The sequence below is a fragment of the Hemicordylus capensis genome, chromosome 4 (assembly GCF_027244095.1).
Source record: "Hemicordylus capensis ecotype Gifberg chromosome 4, rHemCap1.1.pri, whole genome shotgun sequence".
NCBI classification, from domain to species: Eukaryota; Metazoa; Chordata; class Lepidosauria; order Squamata; family Cordylidae; genus Hemicordylus; species Hemicordylus capensis.
The window spans coordinates 58,286,199-58,309,232 of NC_069660.1; the positions used below are offsets into that span (position 1 = coordinate 58,286,199).

The window sequence follows — 23,034 nt, forward strand, 5'->3', positions numbered from 1 at the left end:
CACGGACAGCTCCAGGTTTTAGGGGCTCAAACTGTCCCTCATAGGCCCACTCCTACCTGCGTGGGCCCTGAGGAAGTCGTTCCTCCAGCATTACACAAAAGCTATAAGTACAAAGGTGGTCCTTCTCGGCAGTGGGCCCTTCAGAAGGTTGTGGGCCCTTGCCACTGCTCAGTGATGTAATCCCGATACCAGCCCTGGCAACAGAGTTTTATTTCCTATAGGAATTCCTCTACATGTAGTAGATTGGATCAAGCACATTATATTAGCAAATGCAATCATGAGCTCAGGGTAACTGGCCATACTTGATAGAGTGTTTATACTCGGTAATGCAAAACATTACACAACTTTAGCAGAATATAAAGGTAGCAGGCAAGTTCTTCAGCAACACCACAAGAGAATCTTCTTCCCCTCTCTTCCATGTTGTAAAACCACTTATTTTGAAGATTACTTTAGAAAGCTCACATCCTTGGTTTGTTTTTGCTTGTCCGAAGAGCAACCCCAAACTTAAATGATCAAATTACCTTGCAGAGATTAAAACGAACTTTTAATATTTCACAGTCTGGTATTTACATCGCATCCGAAGCAGGTATAACATGGTCTGTTACAAAAAACGTTTAGATAACAAAGTCAGCAGGTTGTACAGTCACAGCATGGAGGCCAGGCCACTGCAAAATAGGACAGGTCAGAGTTCTGAAGGTCCAGCTGTTTGCCCATTCCATTCTCTCTGGGGACATCCATCTCATTTTAGGCCTCATTAGATGTTCATTTTGGGTTATACTATATAAAGTAATGTAACCACTCTCACCCCCCAATTAAATCAATAGACCTTCATGAGTCAAGGTAGCCATGACAAGACAGACACACGGAAAGTGTTTATGGATGTTGGGTAACATAGAGAGGATCTCAACACCTACTTGGAAAGAGCAACAGCAACTCACATTAAAGAAAACCTAGCCCTTCACAATGTCTGATGTTCCTATTTGCTGTAATGTGCTAAATTCTGAATATGCATTGTCACTTTGGGCATCAGATTTCTTATGAATCAAGTCTTGAGACAAATCACATATGCCATTTCTCTGTGCATCCTTTGATTTTCCTCTTTAGAAAATAACATCTCCAAAGTCTTGCTCTAACCCTACCAAAGGGGAATTTCTCCTTTGATATCAGAAGAGAAACAGCAATGGGATCAGCCACTGAAGAGTTTAACATAGTCCTAATAATATGTTTTATTGTTTGAAGGAACAGATTATTAAGAGCAATAATTTGGTCACTGAAAGAGATCTGCACTCAGAGTTGCCAGGTACAAGTCTTTATTTAATATTAAATGTAATTAAGCTGCTTCAGACCTCTGAGTAAGAGTCAAACTGTACCAGACAGAGAAAGAAGACATTCCCTTCCAATCTTACCAAACTTGTATTATTTTATACTAAAAATAATTTTATTCTGTATAACTTTGAAGGAGAAAAAAGAAGGGACAGTAAGCCTGATTAGTGTAATTATCGAGCTGGGGGTGGGGCAGGAAATCAGAGATAACACTTCTTGCTCCTTGTGAGGGCGGGGAGACAACAACCTCAGAATGCTCTATGACTATTTGTTCTTCTCACCAGTGTTTCCAACAAGGTCTAACAAATTGTTATCTAAGCTGTAGATCCTATAACTTCAGGTTCACAATCTGAAACTGGGTATCTGGATAAATGCTGGAGCAACTCCATGGTCTTCCTTGGAGTTCCTCTAGTTTCACACCACACAGACATTGGAATGTGGTTCATTTTTTTCAAACCCTTACTCAAAGCCTATCTGCTTTGAAAACAGCAAAACAAAAATTGGGAATATTTTGCACTGGTTTTTTAAAACCGAAAATGAGATACCCACACAACACCTTGATTCTCTCAGCAATCATCATAGCCAACCTACAGACACAGGAGAACAAAAAGGAAGGAAAGCTGCTTTTTCCTTTGTAGCCATCAAGAGATTCTATGCAATTCCAACATTCAGTTGAGTAGGAGGGGAAGAAATTTGTTTTTTCTTGCAGGTATATCCATGGCATGGAGAGTAAACATTGAGCAGAAGGGAGTTCTTGCATTCAAGACCCATTATTGTAGACTTAGTAGCAATTGATGGTTAAATACCTCAGAGGCTGCACTGAATCAGTAGTTGATGCAATATTTTAATCTTCAAAACAAGGGGCATTTTCCAAGATCCCTGCCCAGACAGGCATGTCAACCCTTTTCTGTAATCCTTGGTGCTGTTCTAGCAGGAGGGAGAAAACTGTGGCACCATTCCCTTAGCAGTTGCACTAAAGGAAGAACATTAAAGTGCACATGAAGAATAGCCATCCTGTACCAGCACAGCTGCATTCTACCCGGTGCCAAGGAAGTCCTCCTCTTTCCAGCTCGGCAGAGCACACAAGGAACATCTCGCACCTGAACAAAAGCCATGTTGTGCCATTTTCATCATGTTGGTCATGTCAACACAGATGCTATCAGGTAGATCTTCCCAAATCTACCGTGTGACCTGTGAAGAAAGAAGAAGGCATCAGACAAGACCTCTCATCAGCTGATATAGGGCTTCCCATTGGGAGTCTCTTATGCATAGCTGGTTCAGACACTCCCTCCCCTCTCCCAAGCTGGCCCACATGATTAAGAAAGGCGAAGTACCAAGAGTTCTCCTGTTCTGACATCTTTCCCTGGACAGTCTGATGTCATTCCACATCAATCTGTCTCAACTGCCTCTACATGCATCCCAGATATTTAGTTTAAAGCAATATTTTGGCCACATGTAGAATGGTGGTTCAGATGAACCCCTCACCCATGTACTAAAGCAACATGCTTAGAGGATATCAGGACATCTGGGAAAGACATCAGGCTGGGCATGTTCTCAGTGCATCCCCCTGGGGAGAAGTATTGTCTGAACTGGCCCAGAGACTTCTTGCATGGATGGGTTATGCAATTCACTTCCATGAGGGGAGGGGCAGTGGTGAGGGTTGACTACTCTATACATGCATGCCTTTGTGCACATGGAGATTCCCCCTCCATCTGGATGGCTTGTAAAGCCCTTGTAGATGAAGGAGCTCTGAATGTGCACTGAAGACCCTCAAGTTGATAAAAGATTACTGGACAGGAGGAAAAGAGGCAGTTATTTTCTTAGACATTCAAATAGGTTTTAAACAAAGGGTCTTGCTGCACCTTAAAGACAAACAAATTCATTGCAGCAGAAGTTTATGCTACAATAAATGTGCTTGTTTTTATGGTGCCACAAGATTTTTTGTTATTTTTGCTACCATAGACTAACACAGCTATCCCTCTTAAGGACATTTAGGTTATAACTCTTTCCACAGAACTCATACAAATAAGTCCAAATGTTTTGGGGAAACAATTCAATGAAAATTCTAAAAGGCAATGAATTGCTATAGACTGGCATGACGTTTAGTCCATGTGAGAAGGAAGTTATGTGTTAGAAGATCTGTTAATCTGTTCCAGCACAAACAGCCCTGTGGCACCTTAAAAAACTAACATTGTGTTGTAGCATGAGCTTTGGTAGATAGCAAACTACTTGATCAGATACATTATGTGGACATTGAAGCATACCAACCATGTCCCTTCATGAGACTGCTGGAGTTCTACTTAAGATGGCTGAAGCCAGGGTCAGTTTGGATGATACATCGTATGCTGACCCTAGGACATGCAATATGGACATGTGCATGCCTCAAGAGAACATATCTTTCTCCCCTCCTGGTGCGCTATGGCATCTTTCTTTTATTAGTTTGGGGGCAATTCATTATTTATTTATTATTACATTTATAAACCGCCCCATCCAGAGGCTCTGGGCGGTGTATAACAACTTTAAAAGACATAAAAACATCCTATTCAAAACACAGTGCTAAAAACAATATAAAAACAATTCAAAAACAAAACCATTTAAAACCAATTAAAATGCTTATAAAAACAACAACACTTTACAAGCCTTGGAAGGCCAGGCCAAACAAATAAATTTTTAGGGCTCTCTTAAAGGCCAACAGCGAACCTAAATTGCAAATATCTGCTGGGAGTGCATTTCATAGATCAGGAGCAGCTACAGAACAGGCCCAGTTCTGAGTCGCCACCAGATGTACTGGTGGTAACTGGAGATGGACCTCTCCAGATGACCTCAATGAGCGATGGGGATCATACCGTAGAAGGCGCTTTCTAAAGTAACCCGGACTCAAGCCATTCAGAGCTTTAAAGGTAATAACCAGCACTTTGTATTCTGCCCAGAAACGTATCGGCAGCCAGTGCAGGTGTTTTAAAACAGGCATAATATGGTCTCTCCGGGTTACCCCAGAGACTAATCTGGCTGCCGCATTTTGAACTAACTGAAGTTGCAAAACTACGTACAAAGGCAGCTCCATGTAGAGCGCATTGCAGTAGTCAAGCCTGGAGGTTATCAGCTGATGCACCACTGTTTTGAGATCGTTCTCTTCAAGGAATGGATGCAGCTGTCGAATCAGCTGAAGCCAATAGAAAGCGCTCCTGGCCATAGCCTCTACCTGAGATACCATGATGAGACCTGGATCCAAGAGCACTCCCAAGCTGCGTACCTGTTCTTTCTGGGGGAATGTAACCTCATCCAGCACAGGAGGATCTAACTCATCCCTTAAATTCCAATCCCACACAATGAGCACCTCCGTCTTGCTTGGATTCAGCTTAAATTTGTTATCCCTCATCCAGCCCATTACTGCCTGTAGGCAGGCATTTAGGGAGTGAATGCCATTTCCTGATGATGATGGAGGAGGAGGAGGAGGAGGAGGAGAAATAGATTTGGGTGTAATCAGCATACTGATAACACCCAGCACAAAATCTCCTGATGACCTCACCCAGCAGTTTCATGTAAATATTAAAAAGCATTGGTAATAAAATGGAGCCCTGAGGGACCCCATATAATAGCTCCCATTTTAAAGAGGAACTGTCACTAAGCTCCACCATCTGGAATCTGCTTGGGAGATAGGAGCGGAACCACTGCAAAGCAGTGCCTCCTATCCCCAATTCCCCCAGGCGATCCAGAAGGATACCATGGTCGATGGTATCAAATACTGCCGAGAGATCCAAAAGTACCAACAGAGTTACACTCCCTCTGTCGATTCCCCAGTAAAGATCATCCATCAGGCCGACCAAGGCAGACTGAACCCCATATCCCACTCTAAAGCCAGTTTGAAATGGGTCTAGATAATCGGTTTCCTCCAAAACCGCCTGGAGCTGGTTAGCCACCACTCTCTCAATCACCTTGCCCAACCATGGGAGATTGGCCTATAACTATCCATCACTGAGGGATCTAGGGAAGGCTTCTTAAGAAGTGGTCTAATCATTGCCTCCTTCAAACAAGGAGGCATCCTATCCTCCCTCAGCTATGAGTTAAAGATATTAATTAAGCCATCCCCAACAATTCTAGACAGAAGCAGCCAAGTCGGGCAAGGATCCAGAAAACACGTGGTAGGCCGCACCGCCCCAAGCAGCTTGTCCACGTCATCAGGCATCGCAGATTGAAACTGATCCAATCTAATACTGCAAGAGGGATTGCTGGACACCACCTTAATAGACTCTGCAGAAACAGTGGAGTCCAAGTCAGCCAGAATATAGGAGCTTTTGTTCACAAAGAACACACTAAAAGCATCACAGCAGAACAAAGTCCCTGGGAATTGGTTTGAATTGGAAGGAACCTGAATCAAACTCCTCACAACCCGGGACTTTTAGTACGTTTAGTACAATTTAGTACTTGTAGTATGTGTAGAGGGGCAGTTCACATGACCATGCCCCCCACCTTGCCCATGAATTACTAGGAAAAGGTACCCCAGCCCACCAAGAGGGAAATAGAATATGCACACTTACAGCACACACACTATGCATGTACTACTAAGTCTGATGGATGAAGTATTATCTAAACCAACTCCCGGTGCCTTCCATTTGTAACACTCAGCACCTCCACTGTTAGATTAATGCAGGCATTGAAGGAGGCTCTTCTTGCCTATGAAAGCTTATGCCACAATAAATATTTTAGCATCTAAGATGCTACATCACTCTCCATTGATTACTATGGGTATGATGTTGCATGAGGTGAGGAATCAACCACCAAACCACCAAGATTCATCTTCAGCCCCACAGTAGCATCACAATAGATTCGCAGGGTTGAAAGGCACCCAAAAGGAAACCAACTGCAATCCTCCATTTACATTTCTCCAACATATGAATGTGACTTTGCTGTGTGCAAAAAGACTCCAGTTCTGTATTATGTTATGCCCACAAAGAATACATTTTTCTTGCAAATACATACACATGGGTGGCAGTGAGAGACCCCCATGCAGTCTGATGTAAAAGTGCCTACCATGCACCCAGGATCTTGACAGCAGCTAAGAGAAAAGGAAGTATCAAGACAGAGCGGGCAAGTGATTTACTTGTGAGCAAGCATTAAGGAAATCTGTTCCAAAAGGCTTAAATATTAACATTTCTTAAAAAATTTAATACCTTCAAGCACTTCTAGCCTTCCAACTCCAAGATTACCTCAAGTGACCTTTTTAGCTGCCAAAGTGCAAGGTGTCTTTTTTTTTAAAAATTAAAATTTATATAGAGTAGCTACTTTTACATTACTCTGTCTAAAAAGAAAACCAAATGTGCACAGGCTTTGCAGAATAACTTAAGGGGGGCGGGATGTATGTAGATTTCAGAAGCGAAATCATTAAGAAAAGCCCTGGGGAGGGAGGAAAGGTCTGCCTGATATGCAGGTAATGATTTACAGAGAGCCCAGTGCCTGCCCTTCTTTTGATTCGGCATGTCTGATGTACAGTAAACAGTCTAAACAAATTCCCCTTAAGTAGCAGCCTGAAAATTGTGTCTTGGCTTTTGAAATGCTGGGTTATTCCGATGACTGTGGATGATTTTATAGCCTTCAGATGTTCCGTACCCTATTTACCCATTACAATGTCCTTTCTTATAGATTTCACAGTAAGACTAGCGATTTCTGTCAAGGCAGCCATCAGAACTGTGGATGCATTTGAAATATTGCTATTTAAATTCTATCCCTGGCCTTGCGTGCATGCCAAAACAAGAGACACATTCAGCAGGAACAATTTAGCAAATCCATTGCAAAGTGGCAGAGAGATCAAACTAAGAGCATTGTGGGTGGGGGAGAAAAGGAGCCCAGTTTGTACACAGCAGAGACCCACAGCTAAGGAGGGAAGATGCACTTATTATTCAGCTGCCCAGCTAGTAATACCAGTGCAGTTGTGTCCCAAGTTTTAAAGAGGGCAGAACAAATGGTGGTGATTTGCTTTAATGCACAGGCAACAATGATGGGATTGTGGGGAAAGAAACTCTACGAGTCATGTTGCCTTTTGAAGGTAGACAGGTGCATGCAGAGACAGGGTATGATGGAAAGGCCAGCCCTGCATCTTATTTCTCAGAGAAAAATCATGTGGCACTGAATCCAAATGTGCATATTCTTTGGGAAGCAGTATTTCTCTTTCCTACACTGCCCATACATGTTTGGGCAGACAAAAGAGTGTGCTTGTGTCTTTAAGAAGCAAGTGGGAAGCTCTCTGGCAACTGCTGAAGTGACAGGACAGTCAACAGGACCAGCTGAGCAGAAGCAACCCTCTGCAATGTCTGATTCGCTCCCTTGTCACTACCGATCACATTCAGCCCTAGGTGAATACCTCACCTGTCTCCTCAACTTGCTCATTAATTTGCTCTTTCTTGCCTCCTACAGCAGCACAGGCTATCACTCCTTCAGTGACGTGATGCTGCATGGTAGAAACATGCACGTCTAAGTCCTGCCGTCTTCTGATGCAGGGAATGTGCTGCCCTAAGTCGATCCAACTGGGGCACAGAAGGCTGGTCTGTGCCTACTGTTTCCAGTGGTAGCTCCGTTAGAAATGTGTCTCTGGAGCCCAGAGTGAAGCATGGATCAAGGCATTAAAGCAACTTTGGAAAAGTGGCACAAAGTTCTGCTGCAAATATTTATAGGCCACTTTTAAACAAATGTTCTCCAAGCAGTTTGCATAGGGAAAAAAATGAATAATACACAATTAAATAAGTTTGGAGATAGACCAGAATGCAAATAAATGTGGCTTAGGTCAGAATTGTTACTGCCAAGAGTTCTGAATGCTGAGGACCTGGGGAGAGGGCTAATGACATCAAAATACAACAGTGCCAATATTTAAAAAAAAAAAATAATCCCTGAAAATAAGCAAAGTGAAAGGGACAAAAATAAAACAAAAGTTGGTGATGTGAAGCTTGTAGAATTACTCATCAGTGGTTTGATGTCTGAGCCAGTAGAGGCTGCTCTGATATTAATTAAAAACACAACACACACTTCAGTGTGAACATGCTATTTGTGGAGTAAAAGATAAGGGGGGGTACATCACTATTTTACAGGATAATTTTATGGGGTGTTTGTGTGGAAAGGAGATCGAAGCACGAAGCAAGCAAATCCTGAAGAATAATTATGCTCCACTCCATGAACAATGATTACAAAATTATGCAACTGATTAACCATGACATACATGTAATTACTAATGAGTTTGATAAAATTTTAATTATACCTTGTTCTTCAGGGTATTCAGCAAGCCATGAAAATAATAATCATGTAGCTCTCTGTCACAGATGATTGCTCCAGCTGAAGGAGCTGTGACAGGCTGGAAAGTCCTTGGCCGGATTGTGATGCAAAGAACAGAGACCTACTGCAGTGGGCAGTGGCTGGCAGATTTACAGGTGCAGCATCCACGGCTAACAGCCTCACTGGATATTGAGATGAATGTCAATCTATACCGTTGTCGCACTAGCAAGAGATGTTACTGCTAAATGCCCATTAGAAGCAAATCCTGCATTTCTGTTTCTATCAACTAGATCATTTTCTAATCAGTATCAGACTGGTTATTGCTTACTTTCTCATTTTGCTCTTGAATTTTAGGCAGGTTATTTAGAATAAATCTGGTTAAAATGTCTGAATGACATCATTTTCAGTGGATGAAATAACCATTTTCAATGTGAGGAAAAGATACTTAGTTCTGTGGAAATGATCAAACTTAGCAAATATATTGGCCGACATCCAAACTAAGTAAACACTAGTGCCACTAATGCGACATTAGTGCTATGGAGGAGGGGTATCCTTGGTCCATCTTCCCTTCTCACTGAAGCCCTTTGTGACTCCTGAAATATGTCACTGAGGGCTGCATGGGAGACATAGTGGGCTACTAGTCTGGGGGCTTTGAGCCACCTCCAGCCTCAGAGGCACTATGCCTCTTGATACCAATCGCAGGGGAGCAGTGATAGCAGAGGGTGCATGCCCTCATCTCTTGACTGTGGGTTCCCCAAAGGCATCTTGTAGGCCACCGTGTGAAACAGGATGCTGGACTAGATAGGTCTTGGGCCTGATCCAGCAGGGCTGTTCTTATGTTCAGAGGGAAGGGGATATCGACAAAAATCACCTCTCTCCCATAGCACTAGTGCAGCATCGTTGCATAAGCACTTTGTTGGTCTGGATGCCAGACATTGTAAGATTATGTTTGTTTGTTTGTTTGTTTAAATATCATTTTGCCCCCTCTAGTTTTTCTTTCCCATTACTGTTCAACAGTAATGGGATTTTAACAGTTTTTAATTTAAACCACTCTGAGCCGTTTTTGGAAGGGCAGTAAAGAAATCAAATCAAATAAATAAACTGTAGATTCTGATGAGAGGTGTAGTGCCAGGGGAGCTAATAAGAAAAATTAATAATTTCCTGGTGTGAACAAAACTGTTTTGGTTCAGCGTACATTTGTCTCATAATTAGGAGGGAGGAAAGATGCCATTATATATCTTCATTGCATATTTCTAACACAAGAAGCTAAAAAGGCACACACAACTGAGATACCTGTGGCATTTCCTAAAGTTTCTCAGAGTAGCTTCACACACAAAGAAAAGTGAGAGGGCGGAAACAGGAAGAAGTGCCCTGTGCTTCCTCTCTCCATACAATTTCATTTTAAAATTCTGCTGCCTTCATGTGCGCATCACAATGGAAACTGCTTTGAGTTCTCTCAAAACATCTGCTGCTCCTTCAGGTGGATCTCCTCTGTTCTCGTGATGTGCTGCTATTTCTCTTCCCTTCCCATTCCTCTCGTGTACTGACTATAACAATCCTTCTTTGGCTATGGCAGCTGTCTAACCACCACCAATAAGAGAAAAGTTATCCCTTTCTGTTAAAATAACCTCTGTTGGCATATTTGGTGACACAATTCAAGCCTCACTGAGACATTCATCACGCAAACTCCCCTTGCTCAAATTGCTTTCTGATATAGACAGCTGCTTTCTCTCTACCACACAGGAGTCACTGTCTATTGAGATCCATGTGATGGGTGCTCTTATGAATGGCTGAGAATTAAAAGTCTGGGGTTTTCAGGCTTGCCAGGAACAGAGTAGTGAATGGATCCACTACATTGTAATCCTTATTCACAAGACCACCCACTATGCACATCTCATGAAAAAAGGTTTTAAAAATTGCTTCTTGTTGGGTAAAAAAAGGCAGTGTGACTCAGCCTTCTTTTGCTTGCTTTGGATCAACACTTGTTCAAACAGAGATCAATCAAGAAATACCTTGGTTGTCTTTACTTTGTTTCCAGTACTGCAGCTCCATCCGGACAAATCAGGTAGCACCTTACACTCCTCTCCTTCTAGACATGGTTGCATTTGGCACCACCACTTCTGAAGCACTATTGAGGCTAGGCGAAAAGAAAAGGGCATATTTTAAAAACAGACTATACACTTCTTTACTCCTCAGATGAAACTATATGGAACCACCAACGTGGACAATCCAATTTCTGAGGCAGCAGTGTCCTCAAAATAAAGTAAGACTCTAGTACACACAGTACTGAAGAGAGACACTAACCATATTCTTATCAGATCAGCTCCCAACTGACCCAACATGGACATACCTGTCAATTCCCAATTATTTGAATGTAAGATAACATGGAGATTAGGAGGGTGGATTAACCTTGCTCTGGACCAGGGGTGGGGAACCTTGGCCCTCCAGCTGTTTTTGAACTACAACTCCCACCATCCCCAGCCACAAAACAGCTGGAGGGCCAAGGTTCCCCACCCCTGCTCTAGACTAAGCATTTTCAACCTTGGATCCCCAGATGTTATTGGTCTACAACTCGCATTGTCATCTCTAGCCATGATAGGCAAACACACTGGTCCAAACAAAAATAGGGGAAATCAGTTTGCAGTTCTTTATTCAACATCAGTCTCATCTTAGGCCTACTGACTTTATGAATCATGTGATCCTGGTCCTGTTTTTAACAATGTACATGGAAGTACACAAAGACAGACAAAATTCCTACCAAGCAATGCTCACAGTTCAGCTAAGAAATGGGAGAAGTCAGCCAATAAATGGAAAAAAGAACGCTTGCAAAGGCATAGAAAAGAACAATGGAAGTATCAGGAATAGAATTCATATTCATGAGACTCTTTAAAGCTTATTTGGATGTACGTGGGCAAACAAGCTGTCTCACTTGAAGTCTGATCACTGGTCTATCTAGCCAAATACTTTGATTAGCAGTTGTCCATGTTCTCAGGCAGAGGATTCTTCCCAGCCCCCAAGATCCTTTGTAACAGAGGATTGAACCTGCTGGAGATTGAACCTGAGAGTGTCTGCATGCAAAGCACGTGCACTACTGCCGAACTATGGTCCCTCTCCCTCCAAAGTTCAAAAGCCAAAGAAGTTCAAGAATTACTTCCTATAAGCAGGTTATAAGGACAACATTCTAGCAACACAACATTAAGAATACCAGGGAAAACAGTGGTGTGTGTGTGTGTGTCTCTATCTAAGGGGCCAAACTAAATTTTACACAGGAGACAAATATTACAGCATCCCAACAGTTTTAAGGCACATTCTGGGACATCCTGCATTCACGTTTTCCCCACAGAAAGAAAAGCAGCAGGCAGGGGGCACATTTTGAATGGTAAGAAGGGAAAGGGTTAAGCAGTCCCTCTCTGATGCTCCTCTACTCAAACTCAAAGGCCTGTGACTGCTCTCATTAAAAGTATTAGGAGATGGCTAATCCAAACCTATATAAAGAACAAGCTTAACAGGCCTCTCTAGGCACTCCATAGGTTTTTGGCACTCTAGGCAAAGTTTGGATTTGGTGCTCCCCCAGCTGACAAGTAAAGAGCCCCCCACACACACCTTTAACTTGAACCATGCTGGCTGCTCATTTGCAAGGTCAAATGACCAGCGCGTGGAAATGACTCATCTGCATTCATCTGAGGAAATAGTGGGAACAAGTTTCCAATGTAGGCAAAACTCTAACACTTCAGAGATGAAAAGATGCTGCTGTTAATTTGGAAATCCAATCTGAGGCCATTTCTTTTTGGAAATGAATGCTGAGGTAGCCAATTCATATTTGGGAGACAGAGTGCAGCTTATGAGACTAGGTAGACTAGCTGTTTGTTAGGGGCTGAGGTGCAATGAGCAAAAACTGTGTATTGGTGCAGAATGTGCAGGCCCTCTGGGGAGCAGGGTACATTCCTGACTACTGTGCAGCAGTGTTCCCTCTAACAGGGCTTCCCAGATGTTGCTGACTACAACTCCCAGAATTACCGGCTGCAAAATAGCTTTTGTGTGGGGATTCTAGGAGTTGTAGTCAACAACATCTGGGAAGCCCTGTTAGAGGGAACACTGTTGTGCAGGAGTGCAATACAAGAGTGAGAGAAAGAATAATTGGCACTGTTTATGTGCCCCCTCCCCTGTCAAGGACTGGTGTCCTAGGAGACCACTCAGGTCTACCCAGTGGATGGGTCGGCCCTGCCTGTGCTTTCTCACTGAACTTGTCTTGCCTATACCTCTGCATAAGTACAGTGTGTACAAAAACGCATGGAACAATTGCAATCAAAGTGCATGAAATACAGAACACTAGGAAGCTGTGGCCAACTAGACCTTGATAATGCACATACACACAATGAATACACAGATCTGCAACAATCCCATGTATGCACACAGGTTTTCATGTGTCTTCCTGCACAGAAAGCACCATGTGTAGCTTTTAACCTAATGTACAGGTTACATTGAACATTAATATAACACTTAACCTGTGGCAAGGATAAATGAGAGCAAAAATAGGAAAACCTTTTGTATGCTAAAAATTGTAGAACGATAATTGATCACAACGATAAAAGGTTAAACCATTTTAGCCAGAACTAGTTTAACTCCTCCTAGAATCAGATTATGTTTCTGACAGCCTTGGTGCTCTCCTCTGGTGGGCAAGACCTTTACATTCAGTCTTTAGACAGGCAGTGAGAAAACTCAAACCAGCGTGGAGCCTTTTTCAGAGATGCATCATAGCATGTCCCCACAAGAATGCAGTTCTGGCTGGAATGGCAATCTAACAGAGAAGTCCCCAAACTTACTTTAGCAGTTAGATCTCTACAGCAGGTGTTTCCAACCTATGGTACTCCAGATGTTACTGAACTACAACTCCCATCATCCCCAACCATGATAAATTGTAACTGGGGATGATGCCAGTTGTAGTTCAGCAACATGGAGTACCATAGCTTGGGAACCCCTGCTGTACAGAGTACAAGGTTAAACACCACCATATCGACCCACAGTGGAGCAGTGGAATAATTGGAATACAAAGCTCATAAGAAAACCCATCTCCATGGCAACCCAGAGTTCAGCACAACATGATAAAAGTCTAGAAGGGCCATCAACACCCAAGCCTTTCCAAGGCCAGAGAGAAAACAATTACGTGAAACTTCACCAGAGTTCCATTAGCATGGGAGGACTGAGTGAGATTAGCAGGAAGTGCACACTGTGACAGAACTGGCAGGGAGAGCTGTCTTGTGGCATTAAGGCTTTCTTGGTTCATGGCAAACATTGAAGACAAACATGTTAATGACAACAAACCAAGAGCAAGCAATCTGGAGAGGCTAATTGCAGTAGAGACATTGTGCCCCTACTGATACCAGAAGCCCACAATTAGTCAGAGGCATGCCTGCTTTTCGCATGGCTTGTGTCATCAGAAACCAAGACCTTTCTGGCCTTGGGCGGGGGGGACGGGGACCCAAGAGCAAGAAAAAGAAACTCAGCCTGCCCTGCCTTCCACCTGGCCAAGCAGGAGACGGAAACGGCACGAATACACGCAGCCTGTCAGCTCGTTTGACTCAGGTCAACCCCACTGCAAGACAAAAGACTGAAATGGAAAGGCTGGGGAAAAGGAACAGAGGCTGTGTCCTGAGAAGTGACCAAAGTTCAATTATCCAGTGTAAGTACTGCATGCAGAAGCAGTTTTAAAGTAGTGGTGAATAAGCATCTCCCTGGATGTTCCAATACCATTCTTGTTGTCAGCCTAAGCATACCCACAGGTAGATGAATGTGTAGAAGTAAACATCTTGCTGCTCTGGTGATTAAAGTATTCAAAATAGTAGGGGGAGAAGGCACATTATAAAGAAGAACGGAGCTTTGCTTTCTGTAAAGCAAATGACATTAAATCTAGCAATGAATATTCAGCGTCATCCTTTCGGTCATGCCAAACACACTGATCATTCAAGATTTCTCTTCCACAGAGAGATGGTTTGTGAACTTCCCTCCAGAACTGGCTTTTGATGAAAGTCCAATAAGAAGGGCCCCTAAAGCAACATTAAAAGAGATATCTCCCAAAAGCAGCAAGAGCTCTATCCCCTCAAAGACCTCTGTGTAATCTCCGTACCAATTTGAAACAATATTCATGGCACAGCTAGTTTCATTACAAATAACATGGGAGAATCAGTATCCCCATGAAAACTGTCAGGCTGTCTGGAGAGGAATCTACTAATTACCAAGACAGTGATCCAAATAATCTGAATGGCATTTCACCAAGGGTCAGTGTGGTACAGTAGTTAAGAGCAGGGCTCCGCAACTTTGGCCCTCCTACAGATCCTGGACTACAGCTCCCATCATTCCTGACAATTGGCCATTGTTGCTGGAGATCATGGGAGCTGTGGTCCAAAAACAGCTGGAGGGCCCAAGTTGTGCAGCCTTGAGTTAGTGTTGGACAAGGACTGGGAAGATCTGGGTACAAATTCTCACTCAGCCTGGTACTCACTGGCTGATTTGGGGCTAGTCACTACATCTCAGACTGATCTACTTCACAGGGTTGTTATGAGAATAAAATGGGGGAGAACCATGTATGCCACCCTGAATTTCTTGTGCAAAGGGTAGAATAAAAATGTAATAAATGAAGATTTGGGAGGCAGATTGTTCTAGTTTGATGGGGACTGGATTCTTTGAGCCAAAGGTGTCGCAGATTGGCTCAAACTAGGATGTGAAATTCAGTCACCTCAGCCTTATATACTGCTTTAGCTTCATGGCTCCTTTGGCCTCTAATATTCCAGTCCGGGTCTACCAACTCTCTTGCTGCCAATAGCAACACAATAAATTCTGTCCTTCAGACTTGTATGAAGGTTTCTTCATCCCAGTTCTTGCTGGCCTTTCCTTACCTGGAGAGCTGGTCTTGTGGTAGCAAGCATGACTTGTCTCCTTATCTAAGCAGGGTCCGCCCTGGTTGCATATGAATAGGAAACTTGATGTGTGAGCAATGTAAGATGTTCCCCTTAGGGGATGGAGCCACTCTGGGAAGAGCAGAAGATTTCAAGTTCCCTCCCTGGCTTCTCCAAGATAGGGCTGAGAGAGATTGGGGCCTGCAACCTCGGAGAAGCCGCCGCCAGTCTGTGAAGACAATACTGAGCTAGACAGATCAATGGTCTGACTTGGTATATGGCTGCTTCCTATGTACCTCGCCATCATCCTCCACCTCTGGTTGCTCAGCCTCCAATCAATCTTTCTTTTCAGAACAGTGGCTTTCTCCAGACAATCTAGCTGCTCATGGGATCAGTCCCATTATTCTCCTAACAGCTGGGCCCTCTCTATACTGTAAAGAAGAAAACACACACTTATGTGTGTTTTGTGAGTACCACACATCTATATGATGTGTACATCCAGAAGAAGTCAATGTGTGTATAGAAAATGTCACATATGAGGAAGCCCTTCAGAGTCCAAGGAACTCAACTCCTCTGTTTCCGGTGCCCGCTTCCAAACAATTGTATATATAACTTTCTTGCCCCTGTGTGTGAAGTTCTTCTTTTCACTTGCTTCACTAAACCTGAATTACTTTATTGTTGCCATCTTTCACCTAAGCAGTAAGAATGTTTCTGAACATACCATGTAATTACAAAGCTCAACCAATGGCTGGGGAGATAAAATATACTGGTGACAGGAAGCCATTAGCCTCATTATACAGTATATTATATGACAAACCCTAGCAGAGCATTATTTCTGCACTCTTGGCACTTTAATGGCTGAGATACATAGGTGTCTGGGCCAGTGTTCCCTCTAACAGGGATTCCCAGATGTTTTTGACTACGACTCCGAGAATCGCCAGCCAAAGGCCATTGCAGCTATGGATGCTGGGAATCCATCTGGGAATCCCTGTTAGAGGGAACATTGGTCTGGGTTGTAATTCCTGCCTTGCACGACAATTTCAGGGAAATTTCAGCAATTTCAGGGAAATTTCACCAGACAATTTCAGGGAAATTTCAGCAGACCATTTCAGGGAAACTGCTTTGTTCACACAAAAAGAAAGCACCTCTACAAGGCTGCTGAGGATTCAATCTTTCATGGGAATTGTATCGTGTGTTTTTTAAGTAGTTTCTTGGCATCACATACAAATCCATTTGCACCAGCCAAGCTGCCAAGCCAATCAATAATGCACCAGCAGAGGCTTCCAGCCACTTCAGATAGATCCAGAATGACATTGCTCAATAAAATATAGATGGGCTGGGTTTTTTTAGTACTTTGCACAGGTGATTAGACTGCATGTTTTTATTCATGTCTTCAGCACCTGCATTACAGTCACAGGTTTTTCTCAGTGAAAAAAGCAACAGTAGTGCTTCCAGACCACCAGGCTGCCAAGGCTACCATAGGCCAACCTACTGGTCGGGGGGTGGAAGGAACAGTGTCTTGTGAGTGAGTCCCTGTTGGGGTCATCACGGCCTGAGGTGAGGAGCTCTGTTTCAAAGGGGCTGGTGTTCGCCAGTGAGGTTCCCAGGAAAGAGCTGTAGATGTGTCTCTGCTCTCAACCCCTTTTACTACAAGTACAACAGTACACCAGACAGTGCCATTCTGCCACTGTTGCTCATCTGCCAAGAGTCTTAGCGGCTCATTCTCTTCAGGACCATATTCCCTGTCTCATCATCATATCTTCTTCCTTTATGAGAGCTCTATGTGGAGGCCCTCTGGCCTGCTGGGAGAGTACATCACTGGCGAGAGAGATGGCCCAGAACCTTCTCCCTACAGTTCTCTGGACTCACTCCCCTAGGTCAGCCAGTAGTGAGAGGTCACCCAACAGGGGCTGAAAAATGAATGCTTGCCAGTCCCACTCCTTTGGGCTCCACCTGCATTCTTCCCAGGCCAGGTGTGCCGTAGCTCTGCTGGTCCCATGCCAGGGACTAAGGCATGCTCACTCAGGACACTCAAAGCTGTTGTCAGACTACCAAGCCCCTGGCTAAGGGTCACTTTCAGAATTAAAATGAGAAGAGCTTTCATGCAGAAAAGGTTTGTTGGGTGTGGGGGGTGGAGTTCGGTCAGGGCCCAGCAATTTATTTAGACCTTCTGGAAATGAGCATGAAAGAACCAAGTTCAAATCCCAGCTCAGCCTTGGATGTGCTGGGCAAGCCACTATCTCTTAGATTCAATTCCACGGAGTGAGGGGAACATGAAAGGACCTACTTTAAACAAGACAACTGTCAGGATGAACAAGTTCAGAATTTTAGCAAGCGGTAATAATGGCTCCAAAGCTGTGTTTCCCTGGGCACGGGAAAATTTTGTTTTTCCATGTTCTACAACTCCATCTCCAGTCTCTGGTCCAGTTTGGACAATATGCTCAAATTTTCATTAGCAGCAAACACAGAAACAGCAAGAAGAGCAACAACAACGAAGAAACCAAGAGGGGGAGAAAGGCAGTCTTAAAAGGCCTGAACCAACCGGGGTTGTGAACAGAGTGAAGTGCCATAAAACAAGCCTTTGGGGATGATTTCAGTATCTGAATTATAGAGGGGCCCACCCCAGTGTTCCCTCTAACAGGGATTCCCAGATGTTGTTGACTACAACTCCCAGAATCCCCAGCATGTTGTGGATTCATAAAGGTCTTTGTAAGAGCAAGTTATAACTGATTGCAGCTTAAATATACAGTTGACTTTGCTCAAACCATAGGCTTGAAGAATTTGAAACCTCCCAGCAAATGTAAAGGTAAAGTGTGCTGTCGAGTTGGTGTCGACTCCTGGCGACCACAGAGCCCTGTGGTTTTCTTTGACAAAATACAGGAGGAGTTTACCACTGCCTTCTCCCATGCAGTATGAGATGATGCCTTTCAGCATCTTCCTATATTGCTGCTGCCCGATATAGGTGTTCATAGCTAGCCAGAGTTAAAGGCTCTAGAGCAACAAATGGATTTCTCCATCCATTCCCCAGCTACCCTCAATACACAAATGCTTACTTTTCGGGGCCCTGTATACTCACCGTCTACACACGAAGGAGCAGCACGTGTTGTCCCAGCCACCTGACCTGGAAAGCAGGAACATTTCACTGTTTGTGAGCGCTCTTCAATCTTGTTCTTATTGCAGCATCTGTGGGCAGCAATGACTTCACATGTGCCAGGCTCTATGTGCACTGCAAGGAAAGAAAGCATGGCTAATGACACAAGGCACGGCAGTGGTAGTTTAGGTGGGATTATGTAGTGATGCTAAGGCAGCAAGTAGACCATGAACCAGTGAGCACATGGTAAAATACTTCTAAAGGAAAATGTGGACACAGAGCCAACAGTGCACGTAGTCAACAAATGCTGTCCTGCACTGAGCAGGGGGCTGGACTAGAACAGGGATTCTCAACGATGGGTCCCCAGATGTTATTGGACTTCAACTCCCATAATCCGCAACCAGAGGCCACTGGGGCTGGGGATTATGGGAGCTGAAGTCCAATAACATCTGGGGACCCAACGTTGAGAATCCCTGGACTAGAAGACCTCCAAGGACCCTTCCTACTCTAAAAGTCTATGATTCTAAGTTTAAAACTCTCACTGTGTTAAAGGGTGGGTGGGTGGGAGTTATACTTTCTCAGCACAGCCAAACATCACACAGAAAGTGTACAAAAAGCTATCACACTACTCACAGATTGTCACTGGGCAGCCAGTGCTCAGTTGGCACTGAAAGAAAAGTTGGGACATGCGATAGAAGAAGAAAATAGGTAAGGTAGACTGTGCCCAACAGACAACCTAAATGAAATGTCTTTAACATGGATAATTCAAAAGACTGGGCCCATGACCAAGGGAGAGTCCATTAAAACCTCTCAATGGAGGAAAAAGGTCTTTCCAACAATGAATTTTGATTCGTTCATTACTGTGATATTCTTGCCATAATCTCTGCTAGAACTCCAGCTGCCTGGATATATTGTGATAAAAACCACAAAGAGGCACCACACACACACGATCCTAAAGTAGAAACAATCCCTATTTTCTGGAATCTGTCTTCCAGAACTCACTGTCCTTATTTTTGTCTCTTGGGTATGTCTTGTTCAATGTTTTTTCATGGGAGTTGCTAAAGCTGTCATTCAAGAGTCGGCTCCCTCCAAGGAGTCAGCTCCCTCCCCAGAGTTTGTATAAATTAAATCTCCTAGTGGGTGGGTGGATGCATCGTGTCTCTACTGCACCTGCATGTAAATGGGTATACAACACTAAGGCCTTTTACAGTGCACAGCATAGAGTGGGTGGAATCCAGTCTTCAGCAAGGTGTTTTTAGTTAGTAGGGGCTTGGGCAGTAATTCTTGGAATGAAAATTTGTTGTTACAAGTATATGACCATTTTCATCTGTGAAATCTTGGAGGATATTTGATTGGCTCACCTGCTTTTGTAATCTAGTATAATGAGCTCTGCATACACTTTTTTAAACATGCTTTCCATTTGTGGCATGCTTGCTCAGAACACTCCCCCTACCAATTGCAGGGGAGTAACAGCAGGAGAGAGGTCTTGTCTGTGGGTTTCCCAGAGGCATCTGGTGGGCCACTGTGTGAAACAGGATGCCGGACTAGATCGGCCTTGGGTCTGATCCAGCAGGGCTGTTCTTATGTTCTAACACACCAGCAGTGGTCCCTCTAATTTTTTTCCATCTCTGTGCAGAATGGGTTTTGTTCTGGGCAGCAATATCAAGGCACTGTGTACGCACATGCATTCAGAGTGGGGCCTTCCTAATTCAACCTAAAATTAGATCTAAATTTAGATCTAAAATTAACTGAGCGGACACCAGAAACCTTGTGAGTGCGCGCACCTTAGAGGGAACAGTGCACACTAGGTTCATTCATTTGATTTCTATACCACCCTTCCAAAAATGGCTCAGGGTGGTTTACACAGAGAAATAACAAATAAATAAGATGGATCCCCGTCCCCAAAGGGCTCACAATCTAAAAAGCAACACAAGGCAGACATCAGAAACAGTCACTGGAAGTACTGTGCTGGGGGTGGATAGGGCCAGTTACTCTCCCCCTGCTAAATAAAGAGAATCACTTTAAAAGGTGTTTCTTTGCCAAGTTAGCAGGGGTTGCTTCTCCATGGCCCCTACATATTCACAGGCATGTCATTCTCATCAGTAAAATGCTGACGAGTATGAGTTCCAGCATAGTGATGATGGTGTACTCTCCCATTCTTTTCATTGATATATTTGCTTTCTTCTGGCCTTGTTCCCAACTCTAGTTTGTCCTTTTTGAAGGCTGATTACCATTCCAGTATTCCACATTCTCAACCAGGTCTTCTGAAGCAAAGCCTCTGCATCCCTATTGGAAATGCTTTGGTTAATACATTTAAAAATGTATTTGCCCTCCCTATGAATGCATAATGTTGGTGGTTCAAATATATTATGTGATTCATCTTAAGACCCTCAGATCTCAGTCCTTCTCTATTATTTCCAAGCCATGAGTTTCTACAAAAACTCAAGTATAAAAATGCTCACTATATTGCAGTTTGCATTATTCAAGTCCACCCCCTTTCTGCTACTCCAGATCATGAATCATCCAATACTGTATATTATGTACACTTTCCTAATTCTCAGCTAAATTGGCAGTTCTTTCCAGCTAATTGTCGCTTTATTGGCACATACCTACTTCTACCAAACTTCTTGTTAAAAACTACTAAATAAAACTAGGCTAAGATTGGTCCTTGGGCACTCAACTGGGAATTCTTTTTTCAGCTGAAAGATTTACTTTCCATTACAGTCATAGAACCTTCTGTTTAAGCAATTACTTTTCTATCTCACAATATATACATAACTCAAGAGTCTCTGTTCGAATTTAAATAGTCATTTCCCTCACAATATTGTATTCAACATTTCACAGGCCTGTAAATACATAGGACTGATCATAGTTTATCTCCGTTTAAAAAAGAAAAAAAGATGACACATTTAATACCACCTGTCACAGGTAAGCAAGTGATTGTTTGTGTAATCCCATAGTTGGATTCTGTGCCTGCACACAATGTTCTCCAGAATCTTCTAGAGTTCCAAACACCTCACTGATTAGAGCTCTAGAAAGCTCCAGAGGTCATACTAGATAGGCACAGAATCCAAATTGTGGCACTGCTCAAAAGTCATGAAAAACAAAACAATCAATTTAAGAGATTATTTCTCTAGCATGATCTTCCTTTAAAAAGGCAGTTGGTACATCTTTTTTTTGTGTGGCCAGTTTCTACTCGGGATGTGCACAAACCAGTTCCGAGGCCCTTTTACAGGGCCTTTTATGGGCCTCCGAACCATTTTGATAGACTGATGGCTCCGCCAGTTCCAAGGTGGGGGGGATAGCTAAGGATGGGGAAGGGTGCACTTGCCCCGCTGCGCTTCCCCTTCCAGGGCTCTATCTAAAAATAGTCTGGCGGGATGACAACATACCTCATCAACCCATTGATCACCCGACCGGAAGTGCCCAACGCACGTGTGTGCGCCTGCCGACCCGCAACATGCACACACGTGTCGGGCACTTCCAGTCAGGGGATCAATGGGGCTGCATCTTGCCAGACTATTTTTACACAAAGTGCCGAAGGAGGAAGTGCGAAGTGCTATCCAGCCCACCATTGGCTCGAAGGGTGCCGGTTCCATGCACATCCCTAGTTTCTACCTTGTCTTCAAATAGTCTTTTCTTTAAAACAGAACCAACAAGACCCATGTTATTTAAATCAATTTCTTAACATATGCATAATGTTAATTCTTCGATCCCTTTGTGCCTGTGCAACGGGGAGGAGGATTTGGGAGGGAACCTGCATCTCATTTCCAATCCTTCAAACTATGATTTGGAGAATTGCACGGAATTGTCAGTCATTCTTCTCAGTGAGGTTCATGATGTTGTTACATAGCAATCAGCTGAATTCCCTCAGTCTTTTCCTCACTTTTGCAACCTCACATCAGGCTTTTCTATGCTCAAGGGACCAGAAATCCTACATTGGGAAACCCTGGATTTTACTGACTTCCTTGCAGCTTTCCATAATTCCCAAGAGCACAAGCTCAGTTAACACCCTTGCTGATAGTCATAATTAACCGAATCCAAGGGGTCACTGCTTATTCAGATTAAACACTAAATCTCATTACCTATGGAGGAAGGAGTATGAGCTTGTTTTCTACTTCCAATACAGCCCATTTTCTTTTGTGTGCAGAAAAGGGATTCAAGCCTTCATTAAAACGTAATTATTTATCTATCTATCTTATTTATAGACCGCCTCATATACACATCTCTAGGCGGTGTACACAATCCAAATTACAATATAAAAACAAAAACAAACAATTAAAACACTTTCATAGAATAAAAACAATTAAACAGTTTTAAATTAATTTCAATTAAAAGCCTGAGAAAACAGGTGTGTCTTAAGGGTCTTTTAAAAAGCAATCGGAGATGGAGAAGCTCTTTATTTTGACAGGCAGTGCATTCTAAAGCCCTGGGGCAGCCACAGAGAAATACCATTATGACTGTATT

The 23,034-nt window shown here is 43.3% G+C and overlaps 1 protein-coding gene across 3 annotated transcripts in view; it reads right to left on the minus strand.

The window, feature by feature from the left end:
• Window positions 1–522: 522 nt before the first annotated feature.
• The window catches only part of TAFA3 (TAFA chemokine like family member 3), a 145,636-nt gene continuing 123,124 nt past the window's right edge, over window positions 523–23,034 (minus strand). For all 3 annotated transcript variants that reach the window (XM_053251054.1, XM_053251056.1, XM_053251055.1), the window contains 3 exons: window positions 18,553–18,702; window positions 10,596–10,720; window positions 523–2,514 (listed from right to left, as the gene is read on the minus strand). In XM_053251054.1, the coding sequence (XP_053107029.1) occupies window positions 2,503–2,514; window positions 10,596–10,720; window positions 18,553–18,702 (287 nt within the window). In that variant the 3' untranslated portion in view covers window positions 523–2,502. The remainder of the gene's footprint in view (window positions 2,515–10,595; window positions 10,721–18,552; window positions 18,703–23,034) is intronic.